The 23787-nt window shown below is 29.5% G+C and overlaps 1 protein-coding gene across 1 annotated transcript; it reads right to left on the reverse strand.

Annotated features, from left to right (window-relative positions):
• Positions 1 to 1794: 1794 nt before the first annotated feature.
• On the reverse strand, positions 1795 to 18152 carry LOC109818151 (putative 3-hydroxyisobutyryl-CoA hydrolase 3). The gene is made up of 14 exons (XM_083074010.1): positions 18005 to 18152; positions 8525 to 8605; positions 8141 to 8209; positions 7831 to 7894; positions 6701 to 6780; positions 4914 to 4997; positions 4750 to 4834; positions 3603 to 3688; positions 3345 to 3466; positions 3066 to 3126; positions 2836 to 2934; positions 2624 to 2725; positions 2198 to 2239; positions 1795 to 2084 (listed from the first exon to the last, which is right to left on the reverse strand). Exons 1-14 carry the CDS (start codon positions 18041 to 18043, stop codon positions 1953 to 1955), a joined length of 1146 nt encoding a protein of 381 aa, XP_082930136.1. The 5' UTR covers positions 18044 to 18152; the 3' UTR covers positions 1795 to 1952.
• Positions 18153 to 23787: the final 5635 nt, after the last annotated feature.

Genomic DNA, 23787 nt, shown 5'->3' on the forward strand with positions numbered 1-23787 from the left:
AGAAAGAATTTTTAGGATAATTAAATGTGATAAAGACCAATCTAATTAGTATTTAATAAAAATCTTTAAGTTAATTAAATGCGATTGACACTAATTTAATTAGTACTTAAGTAAGGATCATTAAGATAATTGAATATGATCAAGATTTATATGTGATTAGGCTTTAGCAAAAGAGTAATGTTAGATGTATAAATTATATAACAACTTATAACATTACTTTCGTATCTATCATTTTCCATTATTAATGAATATGTTTGGATGCAAGCTTAGAAGGAATTTTAGGAGCTTCTCATAAAAAATATATTCTTTATTTTCGGTAGAGAAGCTTTCAAAAGTTCTTTTAGATTGTATCCAAACAAGTTCAATGTCTTTCTCCATAATAAATGAAGTGATGGGGAAAGATAGATTCAAAAGTGATGTTGTATAAGTCATACAATTTTATTGTATGTGTAGCATTACTTTAAGAACATCTCCAATGCATAATGCTTGTGGTATATCTTACTAATAAGCAACCGTATTTATTAGCAACTTTCGTTGAAGTGCCATGACATGATACAGAAAATTGCTTAAAATTAAAATAAGGAGTAACTCTTAAATAAGCAATGTTCTTTATAACACATATCACCCCCACAAATAAAAAAATATTTTTTATTATATATGTTCAATTAAATTAATATTTAATTATAATAATTAAATTAATTTTTTAAGTTGTCAAAAAGTAAAGTATATATATATATATATATATATATATATATATAAGTGTGGATTGCTTATAAGATTCTACTACTAGAGCAAAATTTGTAGAAATGTAGTGAGTTCCTTAATTAAGAATGGTGTGGCATGATGAATTATAAGTTTTAATAAGTTACTTATAAGAATCACTATTGAAAATGCTCTAAGTAAAATTAATGCTCAAGTTAAGGAAATTAAACATGATTAATTAAGACTTAATCATGGTTTAAAATAAACTATATTGAGAGGGAAATATCCATTTTATGTACGTTCATGGTCTTTAAGAAAGATTAATCACTACTTTTAATAATGAATATTTCGTACTAATATTATAGTTAAAAAACCCTTAATCTTTACTTGAGCTAAAACTTAATAAATGTTAAGGTTAATGAAATTAAATCTTCAATCTAATTAGGTTAAGCTTGATATTAGTACACGTGGAATTTATTAAGACAATTAAGTAAGATTGAGAATTAAATATTCAATTAATCTTTAATTAAGATTCACATTATCAATTTATCTTTAATCAAGATTCACATTAACAATTATGTGAGTATAATGAATAGTTGTGTTTTACGATGTAACTCTTAAGAGAGCATTTTTGTACATTCGTTAATAGTGTTTTCATTTATTATCTTAAAATTATTTTTAGTTTAAGAACATTAGATCATAAATTTAATTTAATTGAAATTTACATATATTTTAATAAAAAATTAATTTTTTTTACTTATATATAATTATAGTGAGAGTACTACTTAAGAGCAAGAGGGAAGGTAAGAGAATGAAACTTAAAAGTCTTTAATTCATCTTCACCGTCTTAACTAAAGTTATCTAAAATGTCAAGGTATGAAGAAAAGAAAAAGAAAAAGAAACTCTATCAAATTTTTTAAAAAGGATAAATTTTCAGTTTTAGATTGTCAATGAAGAGTGACTCAGTGTGAGATGCCATGTCTGGAGAAAAAAGACTACAGAATATTTTTTAATACCAAAATGATGAAAGAGACAAGGGAAAATATAAAAATATTAAATTAAAGAGAAGCTAATTAAACCTCAAGCTGCCCAAATCACATACTACAGATATTTTATTTTACTTAATTTAGAACTAAATTTAACATCAATTCCTTTACCCTGAAATAACATAGATATTTCACTTAATTTATTCTCAAATGGCTTACATATAGTTCTTAAGTTTAAACTAGCAGAATGAGCTCCATTAAACCTTATAATCTGCTTACAATTTGAGAATTGGATCTATCAGGAAATCGAAGACATTCCCATTCATCATCATTGACGTTCTCAAAGTATTGATCCACTATTTCTTCTTTAACCAGCTCTAGTTTTGAAGGTTCCCACTAGTTAACAAATGAGAAAAGAAAAACGAAAAACCATACGTTTAAAATCATATTAATATATAAATATATATCCATAATTAAAGATAGAACATATATAAGATACTATCGTGTACCTTGGGCTTGTTATCTTTATCAATCAATTTTGCTCTTGAACCCTGTGCACCCATTTTGAGTTAAACGAACGGGGCAAATATTAGTCATATAAAACTAATTGCTCTATCCTAATGCACTATTAATATTCTATCACATACTGCATACCATTTCCTAGGATATAAAGGAAACAAAAAAAAAAAGTGAAAGAAATAAACTTAATGACTATGGCCTAACTGCAGAATAAAAATAAGGCAAATTTTAACCAATGTTATAATGATCAAAGGATTTATAAATATAAAAAAATATTAAAAGTTGTTAATGTATCTCTACCGTAATTTCTAATATATATATATCCTACATCATTTTTAATTAAAAGAAATTATTATTAATTCCTTAACCATACAAAACTCTAATAAATTCATCGTACATTAAATCAAAATATTTACCTCATATAAATCATTTCCGAAAGTTCTTCTTACCAAGTGGCAGGTAATGTTATAATCTCGACAAAGGCATTGATCAATGTTTTGTACCCTGCCTTTCCTGATCTAAAACACATCAGAAAATTGTTCTTTTTAATATAACTAATACCCAATATGTCATTATTATGAACAATAATGAGAGTATGTACAATTGAATCTTTTTCTGCCACACTTACTGATTTCAAAAATATCTTGAGGCTAGTAGGGCAAGATGAACGCATGTAGCTTAATGCATTTGTTATCCACTTTTCAGCTCCATTTTGTAATTCATGTTCCTATAAAATCATGATCATATTATTTGATTAATTAAAAATGATACTATATACTTAATTATATATTCAGCAAAATAGAGGATAAATGAATACAATATTTACATGTCTTAGTTGCATGTATACTTACTACTTACCAAGGATTGAATTATTTCCTCCACCGTCCCTTTTGAGAAACATCTGTTTAAAGTCTCTAATCTTTCTTTTTTTTTTTTTTTTACGTGAAAAAGAACGTGTGTCATTCAGTAGAGTCAATTCTAAAAAATTAATGCACAAAATTTCAGGAGAAGATCATATACATATACATACATATATATATATATATATATATATATATATATATATATATATATATATATATATATATATATATATATATATATATATATTTTTTTTTTTTTTTTTTGCTGATTTACCTTTTAATAGGACTGTTTTCTTTCACGTATGCTTTCTCTGCGAACGTTTGTATTAGTGCAGTAATTGTTGAAACATTTGGAGAATTAATAGCTTGTAAAGCATTTTCCAACGACTTTAGCTTCTATAACACATAAAAATTGAATTGTGTGGTGAATTATTTAGTTCTTAAAAATCACATTATATATCCATTTACATTATAACTATTTTTTATTATGGAAGTTAATTGAGAAACTGGCTAGTTCTGAATGTAGTTTTACCACCGAAGGCACAAAATGTGTGGCTAAACCACATGCTTCCATTTCTGCTCCATCCAAACGTGCTCCAGTCAACCCTATGTATTCCCCTGCATATAATTGAGTGAGAATAAAATTGCAAACTAATACCAATACACAAAGAAAAACAAAATATATATGAATTTGTACTCTGCACAACATATATATCCCATAACTTGTTATTTCTACATTAAATGAACTGGTAATAATTTTGGAAAAATTAAAAGTATTCTTTCAACAACCATAATTTTCATCATTTATAGTTATATATTTTAAATGAAAAAAAAATAACATTCATATTTTCTTCAGACTTCAACCCTTCAACCCTTTTTCTTGTTAACGCCGTTTGTTACAAGTTGTGTGTTAGTTCTGTTTGCTTACTTGGCATGAGAATATACAGTTTCTATTGCACTTACAAATACATATAATTCTTTCTTGTATCATCATCTTTTATATTAATTAATTAAATGAGATATTTTTAACGAGCTTTTTTTCTGTTCTTTGAACTCTCAAATGTGTGGTGACATTAAATGAGTGAAATTTATATCACGTATCAAAATTCTAATACGTTTTGAAGAGCTGAATTATAACCATAATAGACTTAAAAAATATTGTGTTTTAGATCAAAATTATGAAAATTCATTTAGACAAATAATTTATACAAGAAAAAGAAACTGAAAACAAAGAAGTCATTTAGCACATTAAAATTTTATAATTATACATTTTTTATTAAAAAAAAGTTTGCTTCTATTTTGATTTGAGAGTTATGCTGAGAGATAAATGAAATTCTAATTGAAAAATAGATTTTAAATAACTACCTATTAAGCAGCGTGATATATTGTAAAGTTACGAGCTAGGATTATATTGAAGACATTACTAGTGATATAAACTACCACATACATATATATTCCAGAGTACTTTTCATGTATTTATATAGAAATTACGGTACAGATTTAAGTTAATTAAAATAAGATTCAACAATTTACCATATATTATAACTTATAATTGGATGATAATTGATAAATATTTTTTTTTATATACTATCAAGTTTACATTGTCAAGTGCATTCAAATTAAATTCCATATATTAAAAGAAGAAAAAAAACATAAACATAAACATGTAACCATCTTACCAAAAAAGCCAGGAAGCCTAGAAAGGAAGTAACTTGAACCCACATCTGGAAAATGTCCTATAGATGCCTCTGGCATGGCAAATACCTACAAATAATCGATCATAATAAATGTTTGGGTAGAATCTCATATTCATGAAACTTTCATGTGTTCTTTAGAAACATACGGCTTTTTCGGTCACAACCCTGAACTTTGTAACCATGGACAAACCTGCTCCTCCTCCCATGACCACTCCATTGATGAGAGAGACCTGATTCCACAACCGTTTAAAGAAACCACTCAAATGGGTATAATAAATTAAGATAGGAGAATAAATGCTAACAAATAAATTAATCTGGGAGGCAATACCTAATGAGAAATATTGTACATGCCACAATTCTAGGTCGATTGGATGTTAAAAAAATGCGGTGACATTTTTAAAAATTTTGCGAACCTTTATACATAGGTTAGAAATTTCAGACATAGAACATAACCACATACATCAGTTATTAAAAGTCATTGATGAAGACGGTCCATAGAAAGTTAATAACTGTACTCCTAAAATCTACCATTAAAAGATATAAGAAAGCTATTCAAAAGAACTGAAACTAAAACTAACAATTGATGTCCCAAAAGATAAGAGAAAATATTATTTATAATTCAATAGTTATAAAGATGACCCTTCAAATATCATCATCTAGTATTTAGAGAATTAAAATATAAAGTATATATATATATATATATATATATATATATATGGGGAATGCTAATATACTCCCACCTATTTTTAGTGGAAGTATGTTAGCAACTTACACCAAAATTTTAGGACAAAAAAATCACTCATTTCTTTTGATTTGGTTAATTTGTATAAAGGATATTATAGTAATTTAATTTAATTTTAAATGAAAATAAAATATTTTTTCTCTCTTATTAACTTCATTCTCCAATTTATTTATTTATTTTATTAATTAATTTTTAATTTTTATTTGTTAGGGGGGAGACATCATGAGGGATGAAAGAGAAATGAGTTAAAGAAGGAATTTAATAGGAGAAAGATAAATAAGTTAGAGAAAGAATTTAATAGGAAAGAGAAATGAGTTGGAGAAGGAATTTAATAGGATAAAGAAATGACTTAGAGAATGAATTTATTAAGAGAGAGAAAATATTTTATTTTCATTTAAAATTAAATTAAATTACTATAATATCCTTTGTACAAATTAACTAAATCAAAAGAAATGAATGATTTTTTTGTCCTAAAATGTTGGTATAGGTTGCTAACATATTCCCACTAAAAAATAGGTGGGAGTATATTAACATTCCCCTATATATATATATATATATATATATATATATATATATATATATATATATATATATATATATATATATATATATATTATTAATATTCTATTAATCCACTTAGTTTGATTTCCTTCTTTTGAGTGTTATAAGTCTCATCCTATCAACAATTTATTTCTATACATCGATTTAACCAAACATAAAATAATCAATTTTATATATGATCTCAATAATCAATGTAAAAAGTTAAAAATTAGTGATGTAGAAGGATATATTTTCTCTCGCTTAAGGAAGTAAAAGTGAAAAATATTTCATGAGATTTTGTTGTAAATGCATCTTAGCGTAGTTAATAGGATGCTGTAAGTTTATAGCCAAGTACCAAGTTTTTTTAAAAAAAGAAAAAAGAAAATCAGATACAAATTTTTTTATTTCACCTATAGCACAAATTTATATAAAATAGAAAGAAAATTGAATTTAACATCAAGTTCTAACTACTAAAAACTAAAAGACTTAACGCTAGGCCACTATTATTAGATGACATCGCGGTATGATTTTCCGATACATCTTTATAGTGATTTCTATTAAAAGAAAAATTGCTTTTGAGCACTTGAGTCTCGAGATACATAAAGATATTAATGAATCGCCGGCACAAGAATTGAAACATAGCCAACTCACCATAGGCTTTTTATAGGTTGCTATCAAATGGTCCAGAGTAAGTTGTTTCTTGCAAAAGCTAGCACCATAGGTCCAGTGTCCTGGTTCGATTCACGAGATCCTTAGTTCTGTTATAATTAAAATCACTAACATAACAACATAAGTTTATGTAACAGACGGTGTAACTCGGTTGACTTGTAGAAAAGGATTTGGATTCCATTCCCATATAACACATTTTTACAAAAATGAATTTACGTGTGACTAAATTCTGAACTAATTAAGTATTAGTCTCCTAATTAGGGATGACAATGGGCCCCATGGGGGCGGGTAATAGTAAACCCTCCCCCGCCCCGCTGAATGAAAATTGGCTCCATACCCACCCCATATCCGTGCGAGTATCCATTAAGCGGGTATCCATGAATTTTTTGAATACCCACGGGTATCCACGGATATCCATGGATATTTATAAAATTTTTAAGAAATTAAAAAAAAAATATTACAAATAATTTTAAATTTATATTTTAATGTCATTGAAATATTAAAAATAAAAATTTAATGTTAATTTTGAACTTTTATTTAACTTTAATTTTGTTGAAATAATAATAAAAATTCTAGATAATCAATAACTTAAAATACAGCAATCTCATAAGTTAAAGTCTCATCACAAAGCTACAATGATTCAATATCATAATTCCAAATGAAAGTAAATAACTTAAAATATATAAATCTTATTGGTCCAATCAAAGTTAGAAAATTAATCAAATTACATCCAACATAATTCTATAATATGCTTAACACATGTCGGTAACTTCATCAACCTCACTTTTGTAGAAAAATAAGATGACAGAGTGTAGTTTTAGGATTATGTGGTACAAGGATAATTAGGATATTTAAGAAATAATATTAAACGGGTACCCGCAGGTATGGATATCATCATACCCGCCCCCGCCCCATTTATAAACGGGTAAAAAATTATCCGTCTCCATTATCCGCGGGTACCCAATTAGTCTATCCATTTATTATCCTTAGCGGTTAAATTAAAGGTCTTAATTGCAGTGATTAAATTATTAAAAAAAAGTTTATGTAAGATCTCAATCACCGGTTATAGTTTTATATCATATTTTTTTTTGCTGGTTTTGGAGAAGCTATACCTACAATTGAGGAAGTAATGACTGATACCACATCACCACCGGCACAGAAAGCTTTTCCATTGCCCTAGTTAAAGCCGGAAAATATAGAGGATACATATAGTTACTATTTCAATGATATATTGGAAATTAATCATACATGAATAGTGTAAATAAGCAAAATAAGCAGTTACTCAAGAAAAAAAAATAATCAGATCAAAAATAAAATATTTAACCGAATAAGAAACTGGAAATTTAATTTTATATATTCCATTCCCCTGATAATCCAACAAAAATATTGGAAATCTGCATCCTCCCTTGCTGTTTTACGTACCTTCAGTATCACAAGTTGGACTGAAGGATCCTTCTCATACAACTCTAAATTCTTTTTTATTCGGCAAATCTGCAAAACAGTGAAAGAAGCCATATATTGACATTCTCTTACAACAAGAAAACTGTGTTTTTCTTTTAATTTTAATTTTTTAAAATTATTTTACTGTTAACTGCAAAATATCTTTGGTGGCATAACCTTGAGGGGTAGCTTATGAAAGGGGATATCCTTTAAAAACTAAACCAAAATAGCTCTCCACAATGGCAGCTCCATTAATTGATCTTCCTACAATCTTACAATACTTTAAAAAAAAAAAAAAAAAAAACCTATCATTAAGTAAAGTAATTCATGTTTGAGACACTTAAAGAATTGGCTTTATGAACTTACCATTTCATGGTTAAGGCTGTTTAGCTTCTCAGGTCTGTTTAGTATCACCAACTTTACACAAGAATTTCCTGAGAAAAGTACCTATATGGAAAGTTTTAAAAATCAATCATTTATTATGAAGTTTTGTTTTCTCTTGATTGAATTACAAAGAGATGTGAAGCCTTTTATAGGCTTGCAGTAACAAAAAGCTATCCTATTAGATATAAATTCTAAAATAAGATAGAGGATAACAAATCCTAACAGAAATAAATCCTAACAAATATCTATCATCTATTACTCCCGCTCAAGGTGGAGTGTGAGGGTTATGAACACCCCTAACTTGACTGTCAATTCTGAAAATATTTTTCTTCCCAAAGATTTGGTGAAAATATCAGCTTGTTGTTCTTTTGTTGGAATATATGAAGTAGTGATAGTCCCTTTCTCCAAGTGATTTCTTATAAAATGACAATCGACTTCTATGTGTTTAGTTCATTCATGAAAAACAGGATTAGCTGCAAGATGGAGAGCAACTTGGTTATCGCAATGCAAAAATGTAGGTGAGTCACATTCAACTTGTAAATTCTTCAATAAACTTCTCAGCCAAATGATTTCACTAGTTGCATGAGCAATGGCCCTATATTCTGCTTCACTGGAAGATCTGGACACAGTAGATTGCTTCTTGGTTTTCCAAGTGTAATTGGAGCTGGTCCAAGTTTCATCAAGTAACCCGAAATAGATTTTTGGGTAAGTGGGCAAGTAGAAGCCCAATCTGAATCACAATAACCAACAAGCTGAAGATCATTGTTTTTAGGCAATATAAATCCTTGTCCCGGTGATGACTTCACGTAGCATAGAACTCGCATGGCAGCATCCCAATGCTCTTGTAGCGGTTCTTGCATGAATTGGCTTAAAATATGAACTGAATAGGTGATTTTTGGTCAAGTAGTGGTGAGATAAATGAGACATCCTATTACTTTTCGGTACTGGGATGGTTCTGGAAAAGGAGATCATGTTGCCAGTGCAAGGCGATGATTTTGTTCCATGGGAAAAGATGTTGGCTTGCATCCAAGCATTCCATACTCGTTCAAAATGTCTAAGGTATATTTTCTTTGACATATGAATAATCCCTTTGAGCCTCGTGCCAACTCTAAACCAAGAAAGTATATTAGATTTCCCAAATCTTTCATATAAAAGCAATTGCTCAAGTATTCCTTGAATTGAGCACACGCAAGAGAGTCATTACTAGCTATAACAAAATCATCCACATAGATCAAAAATGCAAGAAAAGTTGAATTATGTGAATAGAAAAAAAGACTATGATCAACATCACATTCCTTGAAACCATACTCCTCCAATGCATGAGAGAGCATGGTGTACCAATTGCGAGAAGCTTGACCTAAACCATATAATGATTTGCACAAGTGACATACCATTCCTTTTGTGGACACACTATATCCTTGAGGTACGGCCATATAAAATTCCTCATCTAATTCTCCATGTAGAAAGGCGTTGCTTACATCCATTTGATGGAGTTCCCATTCTTTTGCCACTGTTACTGATAACAAGCACCTAACAGTAGTCATCTTGGCAACTGGTGCAAAGGTCTCATTGAATTCTTCTCCTTCTATTTGAGTGAACCCCTTTACCACGAGACATGCTTTATATTTTTCTATTTCTCCTGTAGCTTTGTATTTTATTTTGTATACCCACTTGCACCCGACAGTTTTTCGGCCTAGTGGGAGATGTGTCAATTCCTATGTTTGATTATCCTCCAATGCCTTGATTTCTTGTCATGGAAGTACGCCATTCAGGATGCTTCATCGCTTGAGCATATGTCTTGGGTTCATCATGAGACCCAAGTGCTGCAAGGTAGGCTCGATGTCTATGTGAAAAATGATCATAACTTACAAAGTTTGAAAGAGGATAGCCATACCTGAAGAGATGTTAGGATTGGTTGTCGTGCATGAAGGATTTCTGTGACTGCATGGCAATAATAATCCTTAAGATAAGTTGGAGGTTGCCTTGTTCATTTTTCTTCACCTTGATTCTCCCCTTCACTTCGATTCTCTAAATCTTCGTCATTAGAGCTCTTTGTCTCTATATTGTAAGAATTACTCTCTATTTCTTCCTCATTTTGTGAGTGTTCTCCCTCGCTTGATACTTGTGATGCATCTTTTGAAACATGATCATTATCTTCATGCATCATATTGTATGAATATTCATCTCGTTCTTGAGATGTGTAGTTTTTGGAATCTGGTCTTGTTGGTGGTTTGTAAGGAAAATACTCTTCATAGAAAATTACATCACGTGAAATAAAAAATTCATGTGTTTCCAGATTGTAAACTTTCCAGCCTTTTTGATTTTGTGGGTAGTCAATGAACATGCATTTTTCTAATCTTGGCGCGAATTTGTCTTGTCGTTTGGATGAATTTTTTTACATAGCATAAACATCAAAAAATCCTTAAGTGATCATAACTTGGTGGTTTTCCATATCACATCTCGTAAGGAGTGATGTCGCTGTTTGCAATCGTAGGTGTCTTATTTATGAGATGAGTAGCTGTCAACACACATTTTCCCCAAAAATGTATGGGAAGATTAGCTTCGAAGCGTAAGGCTCTAGCCACATTGAGTATATGCCTGTGTTTTCGTTCTACACGTGCATTTTGTTGGGGTGTTCCTACACAAGAGGTTTCATGAACTATTCCTTCTTCGAGAATGTATCTTTGAAAGCTTGAATTTGTGAACTCTGTCATTATCACTCCTTATTTTCTTCACATCCACATTGAATTTCCTTTTTATGATCGTGCAAAATTTTTTGAGCATATCTAGAGTCTTAGATTGTGTCTCATTAGATAAATCCATATGGCTCTTGAATAATTGTCAACGATGGTAAGAAAATAATGCGACCCATTGTGTGAAGCAGTGTTATACTTTCCCCATAGTTCATAATGAAGAATGAGCTGAAAGGGTGCTTCAACTTTATTATTACTACGATTAAAAGAAAGTTTACACTATTTGGATTTGTGACAAATGTCACAGCATTCCTCTTTATTTGTAATAAAACTACATTTAACTATATCAGAAATTTTCTAGAGAGGTTTAAACCAGGGATACCCCAACCTTGAATGCCAAATACCAGCCATGTTTTCCAAGACAACGGTGAAATAAATACTTTTCGTTGGTCCTCTAAGTGTGTAAACCCCTTCATGCATGTCACCTAATCCAATCATATTTTTCGTGGTCTAGTCCTGCAACACACAATGATTTTCATCATGTGTTAATATGCAATTTGAATCACGTGCTAATTTATGCATAGAAATCAAATTACGACTAAATTGAGGCACAAACAAAACATTTTCCAGTTTGATGTTTTTATTAAGATCAATATATCCCATGCTTTCTACTAAAATAGCACTTCCAATGGGTACTGTCACATATAAGGGTTTGTCAATCTTTTGTACTGCCTTTAAAAGAGAAAGACAAGGTGTCATGTGGTGTGAAGCTCCACTATCTAACACCCATTCTATTTCTCTAAGTTTTTTGTTATTACCAGCCATATTCTCATGCACTCTTATGTTATGTGTCATGTGCTTTTCATGGAGTGTGTGCGCAACCTTTGCACCTTCTAGAGCCTCTTTCTCCTCATCCTAAAAAGCTAACAATGCATTAGATTTATGTCATTGTCTACGTGTATCATTTTGTGCCTTGCGAGTATTCCAATTCTCTGGGTAACCAATAATCTCAAAACAATTTGGCTTAATATGACATGTTTTGCCGCAATGATCGCACTCAGATCGGGATCCACCGTGTCCCTTTGGTTTCACTCCTTTAGATGAATGAAAAGCTACTCCATTATCTGCTTTTGCACTCTTTTCATTATCTATTGTAAGACGTGATTCTTCTCTTTGAATATGATTGAAGGCACGCCTTAGAGAGGGAAGTGGTTCTGTGTTTAGAATGGTAGCCTTGATGTGCGAATATTCCTCGTTGTCAAGACCTCCAAGAAACAAGTGAACACGATGGTCCTCTTCTCTTTGAATCATCTGTTTTGAGGCTCCGCAGTTACACTCCGGCAAGGGCTAATTTGTTCATCATGTTCTTTCTCCATCATACACAGCATACGCCATATTTGATGAATTCTTAAAGCATTGATTTGTGCAAAACGTTCCTCAAGATCAAGCCATATGTCTCTTGCTGTTGAAGCATGTGAGATGCTACCATGTAGACTTGGCTCAACAACATTTATAAGCCATGCCATTACCATTAAGTCTGTCTTCTCCTAGTTTGGAAAATCTCTCGATCTGATAGTTGGTTTCTTGATAGTCCCATCTATGAAACCAAGTTTCATCTTTGCATGCAATGCGGTCTTCATCGCACGAGCCCACGTTCTATAGTTGGGTCCTTTGAGAACTGAAGTAATAAAAGGTGTTCCTGGATTGTCAGAAGAACTGAGGTAGAAAGTTGGGTTAGAGGTATGGTCCTTCTCCAATTTTGTCCCTCCAATTTTGTCCCTAGATCGATCTTCTCTAATGCCATATTAAAAATCAATCATTAATTATGAAGTTTTTGTTTTCTCTTGATTGAATTATTAATTATGAAGTTTTTGTTTTCTCTTGATTGAATTACAGAGAGATGTGAAGCCTTTTATAGGCTTGCAGTAAAAAGCTATCCTATTAGATATAAATTCTAAAGTAAGATAGAAGATAACAAATCCTAACAGAAATAACAAAAATAAATCCTAACAGATATCTATCATCTATTAGAAGTCGTGTAATCAGAGAGGATATATAATAAAAGATCATGATGTAATTAATTTGATCAATGATGATAAAATCTAATATTTTTTAAGCAATTCTATCATCGAGTTCTGTTTCTTTCTAGAGCTAAATGAAAAAAATAATAATAAAATTAGCTGTTTTTGCTTGTAAGTCTTGCTTGAGATCAGTTTCTTCAAGCTTGTTTTCGTACATTTTTTTAATGTGCATATACAAAAATGTAATATGTTGTGAATTCAGTGTATATCCTTGTGCTTTTGGGAAAAATATGTAATAATTAAGAATTTCTCCATGTCCTTAACCTCCTCTATAAATTTGTGTAAATATTCAACTTAACATATTACATAAAGCAAGAGATATCAATTGACCAACTGGAAGTATTAGTCCTTGTAAATTACTAACAGGTTTTATAGTCCTATATAATCTGTGTAAATTTTAAGCAATAAAAAAATATTATTAGTATAATTTTTAAGATAATTATTGTAAAAGTTAACAAATATATTTTACATAAAAGTTTGTAGGTTAAAATATTTTTTTTAGTCTATATAGTTTTACTTGTTTTATCTTTTAGGTCTTTTTAGTCCTTATAATTTAAAATAGATCTTTTTAGTTTCTATAATTTAAAATAAATATTTTAATCTCTATAATTTAAAATAAATCTTTTTAGTTATTATACTTATACTTTTTAATATTTTTTAGTTTTTATAGTTTAAGATAGATCTTTTTAATCCATATGCTTATAGTTTTTTAATCTTTTTTGTAAGCCTCGACTCCGTTCTTTCTTTACTTTTCATTTCACCTTCTTGGCTGAAGCTAAATCCTTTTCTCCTCTCTTCTTGTTCTCTGAAGATTAAGCTGAAAAGGAACTGGATTTTGGTGCTGGAGAGCTTGAAGTTTGGGAAATAACCCAGAGTCGTGCGAAAGCTTGTCTTCTTCTTCCCCCAAAGCTCGGATTCTTCTTCTCCGAGGTAAGGGAAGCTAAAACTCGAGTTTGTCATACATTTTGGCTTGCATGTAGTTGGATCTTCATCTAGGATGTGATTTGGGGGTTGATTTATTGAGCTGGGTTGGTTGCATGTGGTAAAGCTGAAACCATGTGGTTGTTCTTGATGATCTCTTGAATCTTGGTGCATGCATGTTGTGATTCTTGATATTTTTGGGTTGCATGTGGTTGGTAGTGGTGCATTTGAGTTGTTGCATGGATTGGGTCTCCTGGGATTGCAGGTTCATGGAAGATTTGAGTGAAAACGAAGGTGAAATCCATGGAGTTTTAGAAGTTTAGAAACCCACAGCTATAGCCGTGGATTCATAGCTATAGCCGTGGATTCATAGCTATAGCCATGGAGTAAAAAAAAAGTACTTGTAGGAACCCACAGCTATAGCCGTGGATTCACAGCCATAGCCGTGGGAGGGAAAAACGTGATGACAGAGACTTGTAGCCATGACTGTGGTTTTGCAGCCATAGCTATGGAAAAAAATTGAAGTGGCAGAAACTTGTAGCCATGGCCGTGGAAAGGAAAGGAACTGCCAAAGAGTTGCAGCTAAAGCGCTGGATTAAGCGCTGCAGCGGTGATCCTAGATGACCGAATTTGGTCTCAAGGTCTTCATGAAAGTTGTAGACTTGGATGTTAGCTTTTCAATGGCACTGGAATCACCCAAAAAGGAGTTCTAGTACTCCAGATATTGTTATTTTAGTGAACAGGGGTCAAGTTGTCAGTATTAGTTATAGCTATTGCAGTTTTTAAAAGTTTTGACAAAGTAGATGATAGAATTAAGACTTTTTGTCTGCATAATAGTTGTAGGAAATATTCTTATCTTTCATATGGGATAAGGAAGGGTATGATAGGAGTAGTATAACTCTTGATACACTATTTTATGTGAAGGTTGTCATTTCACAAGCAGTGATAAGTTGATAGTTATTTTGGGTGTTTAAATTATTCATGTTGTTATATATGATAAATTGTTGGAAAATGTTGAATATTGTGATATGATGAGCAGATGTAGTTGTGTGTTGAATCATATTTGTGTATTTGTAAAGAAATACTATATGTATCATTTGGATAAGTTGCTTTGTTACTAAAACATGTTGTTAAACACTGTTGAGAAGTTGTTGTGTTGTTGAATTGTGTTGTTAATTATCGAGTTGACTACATTGTAAAGTTTAAAGTTGATTGAGATGATGAGTTGAAAAGTTGTGTGTTGTTTAAAGTTGTTGAGTTAAGTTGTGTTGTTGAGTTGAAAGCTGATTCAGTTGTGATGATGAGCTGTTGATCACTAGGACTAGGGGAGATGTTTTCGAAGTTGCTCATCTCATTGTGTGGATCGAGAAAACTGTGGTGCTCAGAGAGCCTAATTTGTTGAAAACCCTCCTTGGGAAGTTGGTCCCGTGTGTGGGCAAGGTCGAGGCACACGTGTACAAAGCGACCACGGTATAGGGGCCAGGTTAAGCTATACCAATTACAAGTGGCCAATTCGAGTAAAATACGAAGTCGAGAACTTAGTTCCTAACCAAGTATCGGAGGGTTGTAGTATTTGGAAGATAGTCGGTAGGCTAATTCCATACGTGGCTTAGTTGAGCTAGCTAATGTCATGGTAGGCCTAAACCCAGTTGTTCTGTCCTAACAGAGTACTATACTTCCTTGTTTAAGTGGAAAAGTCTGATAAATCGTTATTGTGTTGTGGATTGATATTCAAATTTGTTGTTTACCTAGCAAGCCAAAAAGGTTATGTGTTGTCGGTTCGGTAGGACCTAACCACTTAGATTGTTCACCCTGTGTTGTAGGAGATCTCTGAGTTGAAATGCGTGATGACGCATAAGTTTTTGATGTGTTGACCTTGTGTTGATTGAGTTGTATATATATTGTGATGTTGTGAAGCTGTGATTGAGTTGGGTATTGTTATGTGTTGAATGTTGAATTGTTGAAAATGTTGTTTTTTGTTGTTGAGTTGTAAGTTGTTTACATATATATGTTGATTTTTTTCACTAGCTTACCCTTGCGTGTTTCCATGTGGTTTGGACTGCTATGATCATACTATGTATGGGAGCATAGCAAGGATAGGCCGGTTAGAGAGTAGCAGTAGAGCCACATGTGGTACTCAGAGATGGATTTTATTTTGAAGCCTACTAGCTGATTTCAGATGTTTTGAGTAGATATTTATGTATATGGTTATACATAAACTGGAGATGTAGAATGCTTATATTATACTACTACTTTAGTATATGTATATTGCATAACTAGACGTGTGTTGCGTAGTGTGACGATCATGCGGGTCATTACATTTTTGGTCTTTGTTGTTAATTTTTTTTGTAATGTTATCTTTTTTATATTGACACAACATTATTAATTTAATTTTGTATGTCAAATGTTAAATTTATTTTGTTAAAATTACTCTAAATTAGGTTTTTCGACACGTTATATCTTTTTTGTATCCTTATATGCAATACTCATTGTTTAGACATTTTTTTTTACTCTTACAAAATTAAAAACATTTATCATATGTCAATGTAAAATAGATGTTATTACGAAAAATAATGATCATTATAAAAAAAATATTACATATAGTGACATAATAAAAAATGTCACTATAAATGTTATATATATATATATATATATTATATGTGTTATTATATGATAATTTTTTTTTAGTAGATAAGAAAAAAAGGGTTAAAAAGTTATAAATACAGAAACTAAAAGTAATATACTTTATAGTATAAAATTAAAAAGAATTAAAATAGATAAATATAAAATTAAAAAATATATTTTTTAATTTATAAAAATTAAAAAATAAAGTAAATAAAATTATAGAGATAAAATAGTATTTTAACCAAGTCTGTAATCGGATGTTGTATAAAGTGCATAACCCCTCTTTTCATTACTTAAATTTGACACTTCTTGATGTAAAAACTTTAAATCATCTGGTTAACATAATATAAAACAAACGCTTTCAGTAATAATATTATAGGAGAATAATTGAAGAGAAAGAAAGAAAATAGGTGAAAATTAATTTAATAAAAAATAGTAGAATTTATAATTGTTTGGTATAGTAAAATTAAGTAAGAAATAGAGAGACTAAGTAATTCAAAATTATATTTTATTATATTTAACCATTATTTAGTAGAATAAAAAGAAAAAAAATAATATGTAAAAATTTATTTTTAAAAAAAAATTCTTAATAAATCTTCTCTTTTTAGAGGATACTTTTTTTCTATGGGACCTTGGGACCTATCTCTATTTATCTTTAAATCCTCATAAATCATTTCTTCCAAACAATTTAACTTTTTTCAGTTCTCTGTATATCATTCCTCTTCTCTTCTAATTCACTATAAATCATGTCCCCAAAACACACTTTAAGAGATATGAGGAAAAGAGAGAGATTATTGAGATAACTACCGTAAAAGAAAGATATATAGAGGAGAGGAAAAAAAGTTGTAAAAAAGTGTTATAAAATTGTGTGTAACAAAAATATAAGAATCAAACTTAAATATAGTTTTCTAAATATTTTTACTGATATGCTCTCTGAACAAAATTGGAGTACGAAGTTCATTTATCAATTGGATCACTCATAATGTTTCATGTCACCGATCAATTCTAGCTATTAGTAAAAAGAATATTGCCATTGGAATAGAATATAAATTTGAAGGTTGATCAAGGTAAAGTATCATTCTATAAAACATCCATGAAATAATTATAATTTACTCAACATAAGAGAAAGAAGAAAAAAGAACCTGGTTTTGTTCCACGACAAAATTGAGACTCAGACCCATCGTTGTGATATAATTCTACAATCAGAGAGTTTTGAAAGGAAGGTGCATATATTTAAGCGCAATGAACTGCTCTATTTATAAACTTTACGATAACAATACAAAGTTTACCTCCTCACTTACGGGCAAAGCATTACTTTTTTAATTGAGTAAAGGATGCAACACAATATTAAATTTTTAAATAATATTTTTAGGAATATAAATAAAAATATAGTTATTATTATATTAAAAAATTAAAATAATACTTATAAAATTAGAATTTACTTTTCCTTCTTACATGACACTAGAAGGAAATAACAGGTTTGTTAATAGAAAAATGTTGCATCGTTCGAAAAAATATTCTGAAATTTGTTCTGAATTATTAAAAAATTGATTTAAACAATAAAATATTAAATTAATAATTATTTTATAATAAATTTATTAAAAAATATTAATATTTTAATCATTTGAAATTTGATTCAGAGAATAAAGCAATACTATTGTTAATATGATATTTACAGGTGACACGTAGATGATATGACATTGACAGAAATGATGGATGACACAAATGTTAATCAAGCTACGTCAATGTGTTATTGAAAAAATTAGGGAAAATTTGTCAAATGTGAAAAAAGGGAACTGAACCGCTTAACCTTGCCTCCAACAACATTCACTACTAAATCAAATAATTATTTTAATATAAAAACAAAATTATTATTATTATTATTATTATTATTATTATTATTATTATTATTATTATTATTATGAATATACTAAAACATTAGGATGCATAAAAAGATCCTAATTAACAATACAAGAATGTTATATATAGTGATATACAAAAAATGTCATTATAAGTATAATATATGTAAGTATATATTTATTTGACATATAATTACATTTACATACAATTTTAGTGTTAATTGTAAATGAGATTTAATAATATATTTTATATATTCCTATAATTTATATCTACACTTTTAATAATATACTAATATATATTATATTTATTGTGTAAATAAAAATAATTTTTAATAACACATATTATGTCACTATAAGATATATGTCATTATATGATAATTTTCTTGTAGTGTAAATTAGCATCCCACCTTATAATAAATATATGCAGCATATAATTAGAAATACTACTATAAATACGGAAAAGACATGTAAAAAAGAACAAAATGTGAAAAACCACACCTCTTCCTAGAATAAACTTGAGTTCTATAAGGTTGAATAGCAGACAACCAAAAAAAAAAATCAGAATGACAAAGACTCAATCAAAATATGTGAGAAAATCTAAATTGTATATGCTTGATAGAATCCAGCATATATATTTCCCCATCATACACGTAAACACCAAGATATATATGATGGATCATAAAAGACCTTGGTAACGAGTAAAAAATTTGATTCCAATCAAAGAGATATCCAACCACAAACTCGAGCTAAAAAAAAAATTATTATATATATATATATATATATATATATATATATATATGTTTTTTCAATGAAATCAAAATTATACATACATTTTTTACTACTAAATAAAAATATTTATAGATATTATATTTATTACTAGCATATTAACATGTTTTTATTTTATAATATTTTAAAATTATATAATTGTTGAGGTATATTTAAGTTATATAAATTATAAATTTTATTCATGGATACAAAAAACATATTTATAATTATTATTATTAAGAAATTTTTTATTTATATATTATTAGTATTAATTAATACTATTTATAAGTTTTTTTTTTTGTCTATAAAAGTTTATATTAGAATAAGACACAATTTTATGTAATGTTAAAGTCAATCACCAACCTCTTTAATAACTTTTAATGAAATTTTGTATCACCTATCTCATTTTTAATGCAAGTCTATATAAAAAGATAAACATTGTAAAGAAAATTAAATTCAACTCTAGATTATAGTTAATAGGAGCGAAAAGACTTAATAAGTATAACATCCTTACGAGGCTATTAATAAATTAATATTAATAATATTATTAGAATATTTATAGGTACTAATAAATTAATGTATATTAATATTATTTTAAAGAAATATAAATATATAACAATGATATAAATATAGTAGAAGAATATTGATTAGAAATTAAAATTAAAATTGTTGAATTGAAATTGTGACCAAATTCACTCGATTAAAAACCTTAGAGACACGGATTGAAAATTTGTCATATTTTAAGAATCAAAAGTAAATTTAAAAAAAAAATCAAAATTACAGGTGAGAATAAAGTATACTCAAATTAAAAATCTTATAGTTTTAATTATAAATTTTGACAGAAGAATAAATAATGTTATCTTGAAAAATTAGGTGTACTAATTAAAAAATAATTCAAAAAGAATTTGGGCTATTTAGGTGTACTAATTTTTAATTAAGTAATGCTATCTTAATTTAAAGTTTTGACAGAAGAATAATTAATGCTATCTTGAAAGTTTCTTAATTCACTGCATTAAAATTTGGGGACATGATTATATACTCTTGAGATAAAAAAAAATGAATTTAAGTCAATTAATTAAAAATTAAATAAGAAGGGTATAATTGATTTGAGAAATAAACCAAATTCAATCAATTGAAATTTGAGACTTTAAGAGATTAAAATTGTATAATTTTCTAAAGACTCAAAAATATATTTATGTCAATTAATTAAAAATTAAACAAGAAGATAGAATTGACAAAGGAATAAAGTTATCTTAAAATTTTCCAATTCACTCAACTAAAATTTGTGGGGGGAAATTGTACGATTATGAAAAGTATATTTTAAAAAAAAAAAAAAAAAGTTTTACCAAAAGTACATTTAAGTCAATTAACTAAAAATTAGATTAGATAGAAGTAAATGGATAACTAACACAAGATTAAATAAAATTATTTTAAAAGAGGACATATAAACAGAAAAAAAAATATTTCAATTCCCAAAAGTCAATTAATGAAAATTACTAGAATCAACTTAGTAATAAAAAGAATTAGAATAATATGTATAAAATCTTAAATTTAAATCTTATATCATTATTATAATTTCTATTAATTAAAAATAAATAAAAAAATAATGAAAGTATAATAAATAAAAATTAATTAATATTATCTTAATATTTAAAATTACAATAAATAGGAACAAAAATGCTCAAAATTTTTAGAAGGGAACGTAGGATTAGATATTAGATATATATTCACTGAAAAGGTAATGCATTTTCAAAGTATAATACACATTTAATGCTTATAATATATCCTAATATTACATAAGTCTTAAATATATTTTTATTTTATTAAAAATGACTGAGTTTTAATTTTGATCTTAATAAATTTATTTTATTATATTTTATCATTTTAAAATTTGTAAATATTTTTTTATTCCTTGTAAAATATAAATTTTTTATTTTAACTCTTATAAAATATTTTCTTTAATTTCAATTCTCTAAATTCTAAAGTCACTAATTTTAGTCTATAACAAGTATGGATCATTTCATGATAGATAAATAATATTTATTTTGATGACTTATAAAAGATTTTGGTGGTGACATATATAAAATATATAATTGTTAAAATTAATATGTTTTTAGTTCTCGAAAAGTGTACGAGTTTTGATTTTAGTTTCTGGTGCAAAAGTTTCTTGTTGTAAGTACTCTTTTGAAACTAACCTTGTTTTGTTTCTTGTGATGTTTCCTAACTCGTCCAGTTTTTTCCGGTACACCCATTTCGTACCAATGATCGTCCTATCCTTTGGTGCTTGAACGAGTTTCCAGACGTCATTCTTTTGGATGTGGGTGAGTTCTTCTTGCATGGCTTAAACCCAACTTTCGTCTATCAGAGCTTCGTCTGTGGTTTTTGTTTGGGATAGCAATGCAATTTATGCTTGTGTTTTAATGAACTTCTAGTCCTTACTGCATCCTTTGCCTCACCAATGATCTGCTCTTGAGGATGATGATTTTTCAACTGCCAGTTTCGATTTACAGGTTCTTTTTCCTCTCTTTCATCCGGTTGATTTTTAGTTTCTTTAGACTCAAGCTTCTTCGTCTAATCTTTATTTACCTGCATGTTCTCAAAGAAGTTTCCTAGCTCTGATATTTCTTTATTAGGCTTGTTTTCATCAAATTTCACGTGAATGACTTTCTCAACAGTTTTGGTTCTGTTATTGGAGACTCTATAGGCTCTTGACCTTTCAGAGTATCCAAGTAGAATACCCTCGTCAGTTTTTGAGTCAAATTTGCCTAAATTATCTTTGGTATTTAAAATGAAGCACTTGCATCCAAATGGATGAAAGTACGTAATGTTGGGTGCTCGTCCCTTCCACAATTCATAGGGAGTCTTTTTCAAAATAGACCTAATATATATTCTGTTTTGAATATAGAAGGAGGTATTAACTGCTTCTTCCCAGAAGTGTTTGGGAGTTGAAAAATCTTTTAATAAATTTCTTGCTATTTCTTTTAAAGATCGATTATTTCTTTCTACAACTCCATTTTGTTGTGGAGTTTTAGGTGTTGAAAATTATGTTTAATGCCATTTTCTTCGCAAAAATCTTGAAACTATTCGTTTTCAAATTCTCCCCCATGATCACTTCTTATAGATGCAATTGATATTCCTTTTTTCGTTTTGAACCCTTTTACAAAATATATGGAATACCTTGAAAGACTCATCCTTGTGGGTTATGAACAATACCATGTCCATCTTGTGTAGTCATCAACAATGACTAATCCATATTGTTTGCCACTGACAGATGTAGACCCCTAAAATTGTCCGGGTCGGAAATAAAGCTCAAAGACTCTCAAAGACCGAAGGAAAGTCAGCCGGAAGGACTCCTAGAAGACCCTAGGATAATTCTTTGTAGGTCTAGAAGTCTTAGAATAGCTTAGAATAAGGGTGTACAAGGATTGGAGCTCAATACACCCTCCCAGAGGTTCAGTACGGCCGTACTGAGCCATTTGAACTGCAATACGGCCGTACTGAAGTTTTTGAACTTCAGTACGGCCGTACCAAATTCAATACGGCTGTACTGTAGTTCAAATACCCAGTACGGGCCGTATTGACCTCCCAGGCCGTATTGCGCCTCAATCCTATAAATAGGACGTCATTGGCACGTCCTTCCACACTTTTTACTCATTCCTCAACCCTTCTGCTGAGTATTCTTGGGTTTTTGAGCTCTTCTCTGCCCTAGATATCTCTCCGGGAGCCGATCTGACGAAGTTCTTGAGTCATGAGCCATTAGCTTGAGATTCGAACAAGTCGAAGGGAAATCTCTTTGATTTCCATAGTAAAAATTTTGTCTTTAGGGGAAAGGAGCGAGCGGACGTGTAGTGGGAAGGAGTGCCAAAAAGCTCCTAACGTTGTTCTGATATATATAAAAGCCCGCTTCGGAGGTTTCTTTCTAAATCCTTTCTTTTACCGCTTTTATTGATTTTTGATTGTTGCATTACATGTTTAGAGCTTTCATCATGTAAATATTTTATCTATAATCGTTTCTAATAAAAAAGGGTAATTTAGTAACTTTATACTGTTATTTATGAAATAATCCGTCATAGGGAACCCGAAAGGGGCGCTGTGGGGTGCTAACACCTTCCTCGCACGTAACCGACTCCCTTACCCGACTCTGGTTGTAATGGCCAAAGTTGATTTACGAAAATCAATTGCCTTATATCTTTTTCCAATGTTTTGAGTAAAATATTGGTGGCGACTCCAAGAACCCTTCTTTTTACGAAAACCGCTAATCTATGGAGGGTCTCGTTTGGGATTAACATAGATTGGTGAGA

The sequence above is a fragment of the Cajanus cajan genome, chromosome 1 (assembly GCF_000230855.2).
Source record: "Cajanus cajan strain Asha chromosome 1, NIPB_CcT2T_4, whole genome shotgun sequence".
Lineage (NCBI taxonomy): Eukaryota > Viridiplantae > Streptophyta > Magnoliopsida > Fabales > Fabaceae > Cajanus > Cajanus cajan.

Coding starts and splice junctions, on each gene's coding strand:
- LOC109818151 (XM_083074010.1), bottom strand. CDS start 18,043: ATGGGTCTGAGTCTCAATTTTGTCGTGGAACAAAACCAG. Junction 7,895..8,140: donor TCCAACTTGTGATACTGAAG/GTACGTAAAACA, acceptor GGCTTTAACTAG/GGCAATGGAAAAGCTTTCTG. Junction 3,467..3,602: donor CACATTTTGTGCCTTCGGTG/GTAAAACTACAT, acceptor TATGTGTTATAG/AAGCTAAAGTCGTTGGAAAA.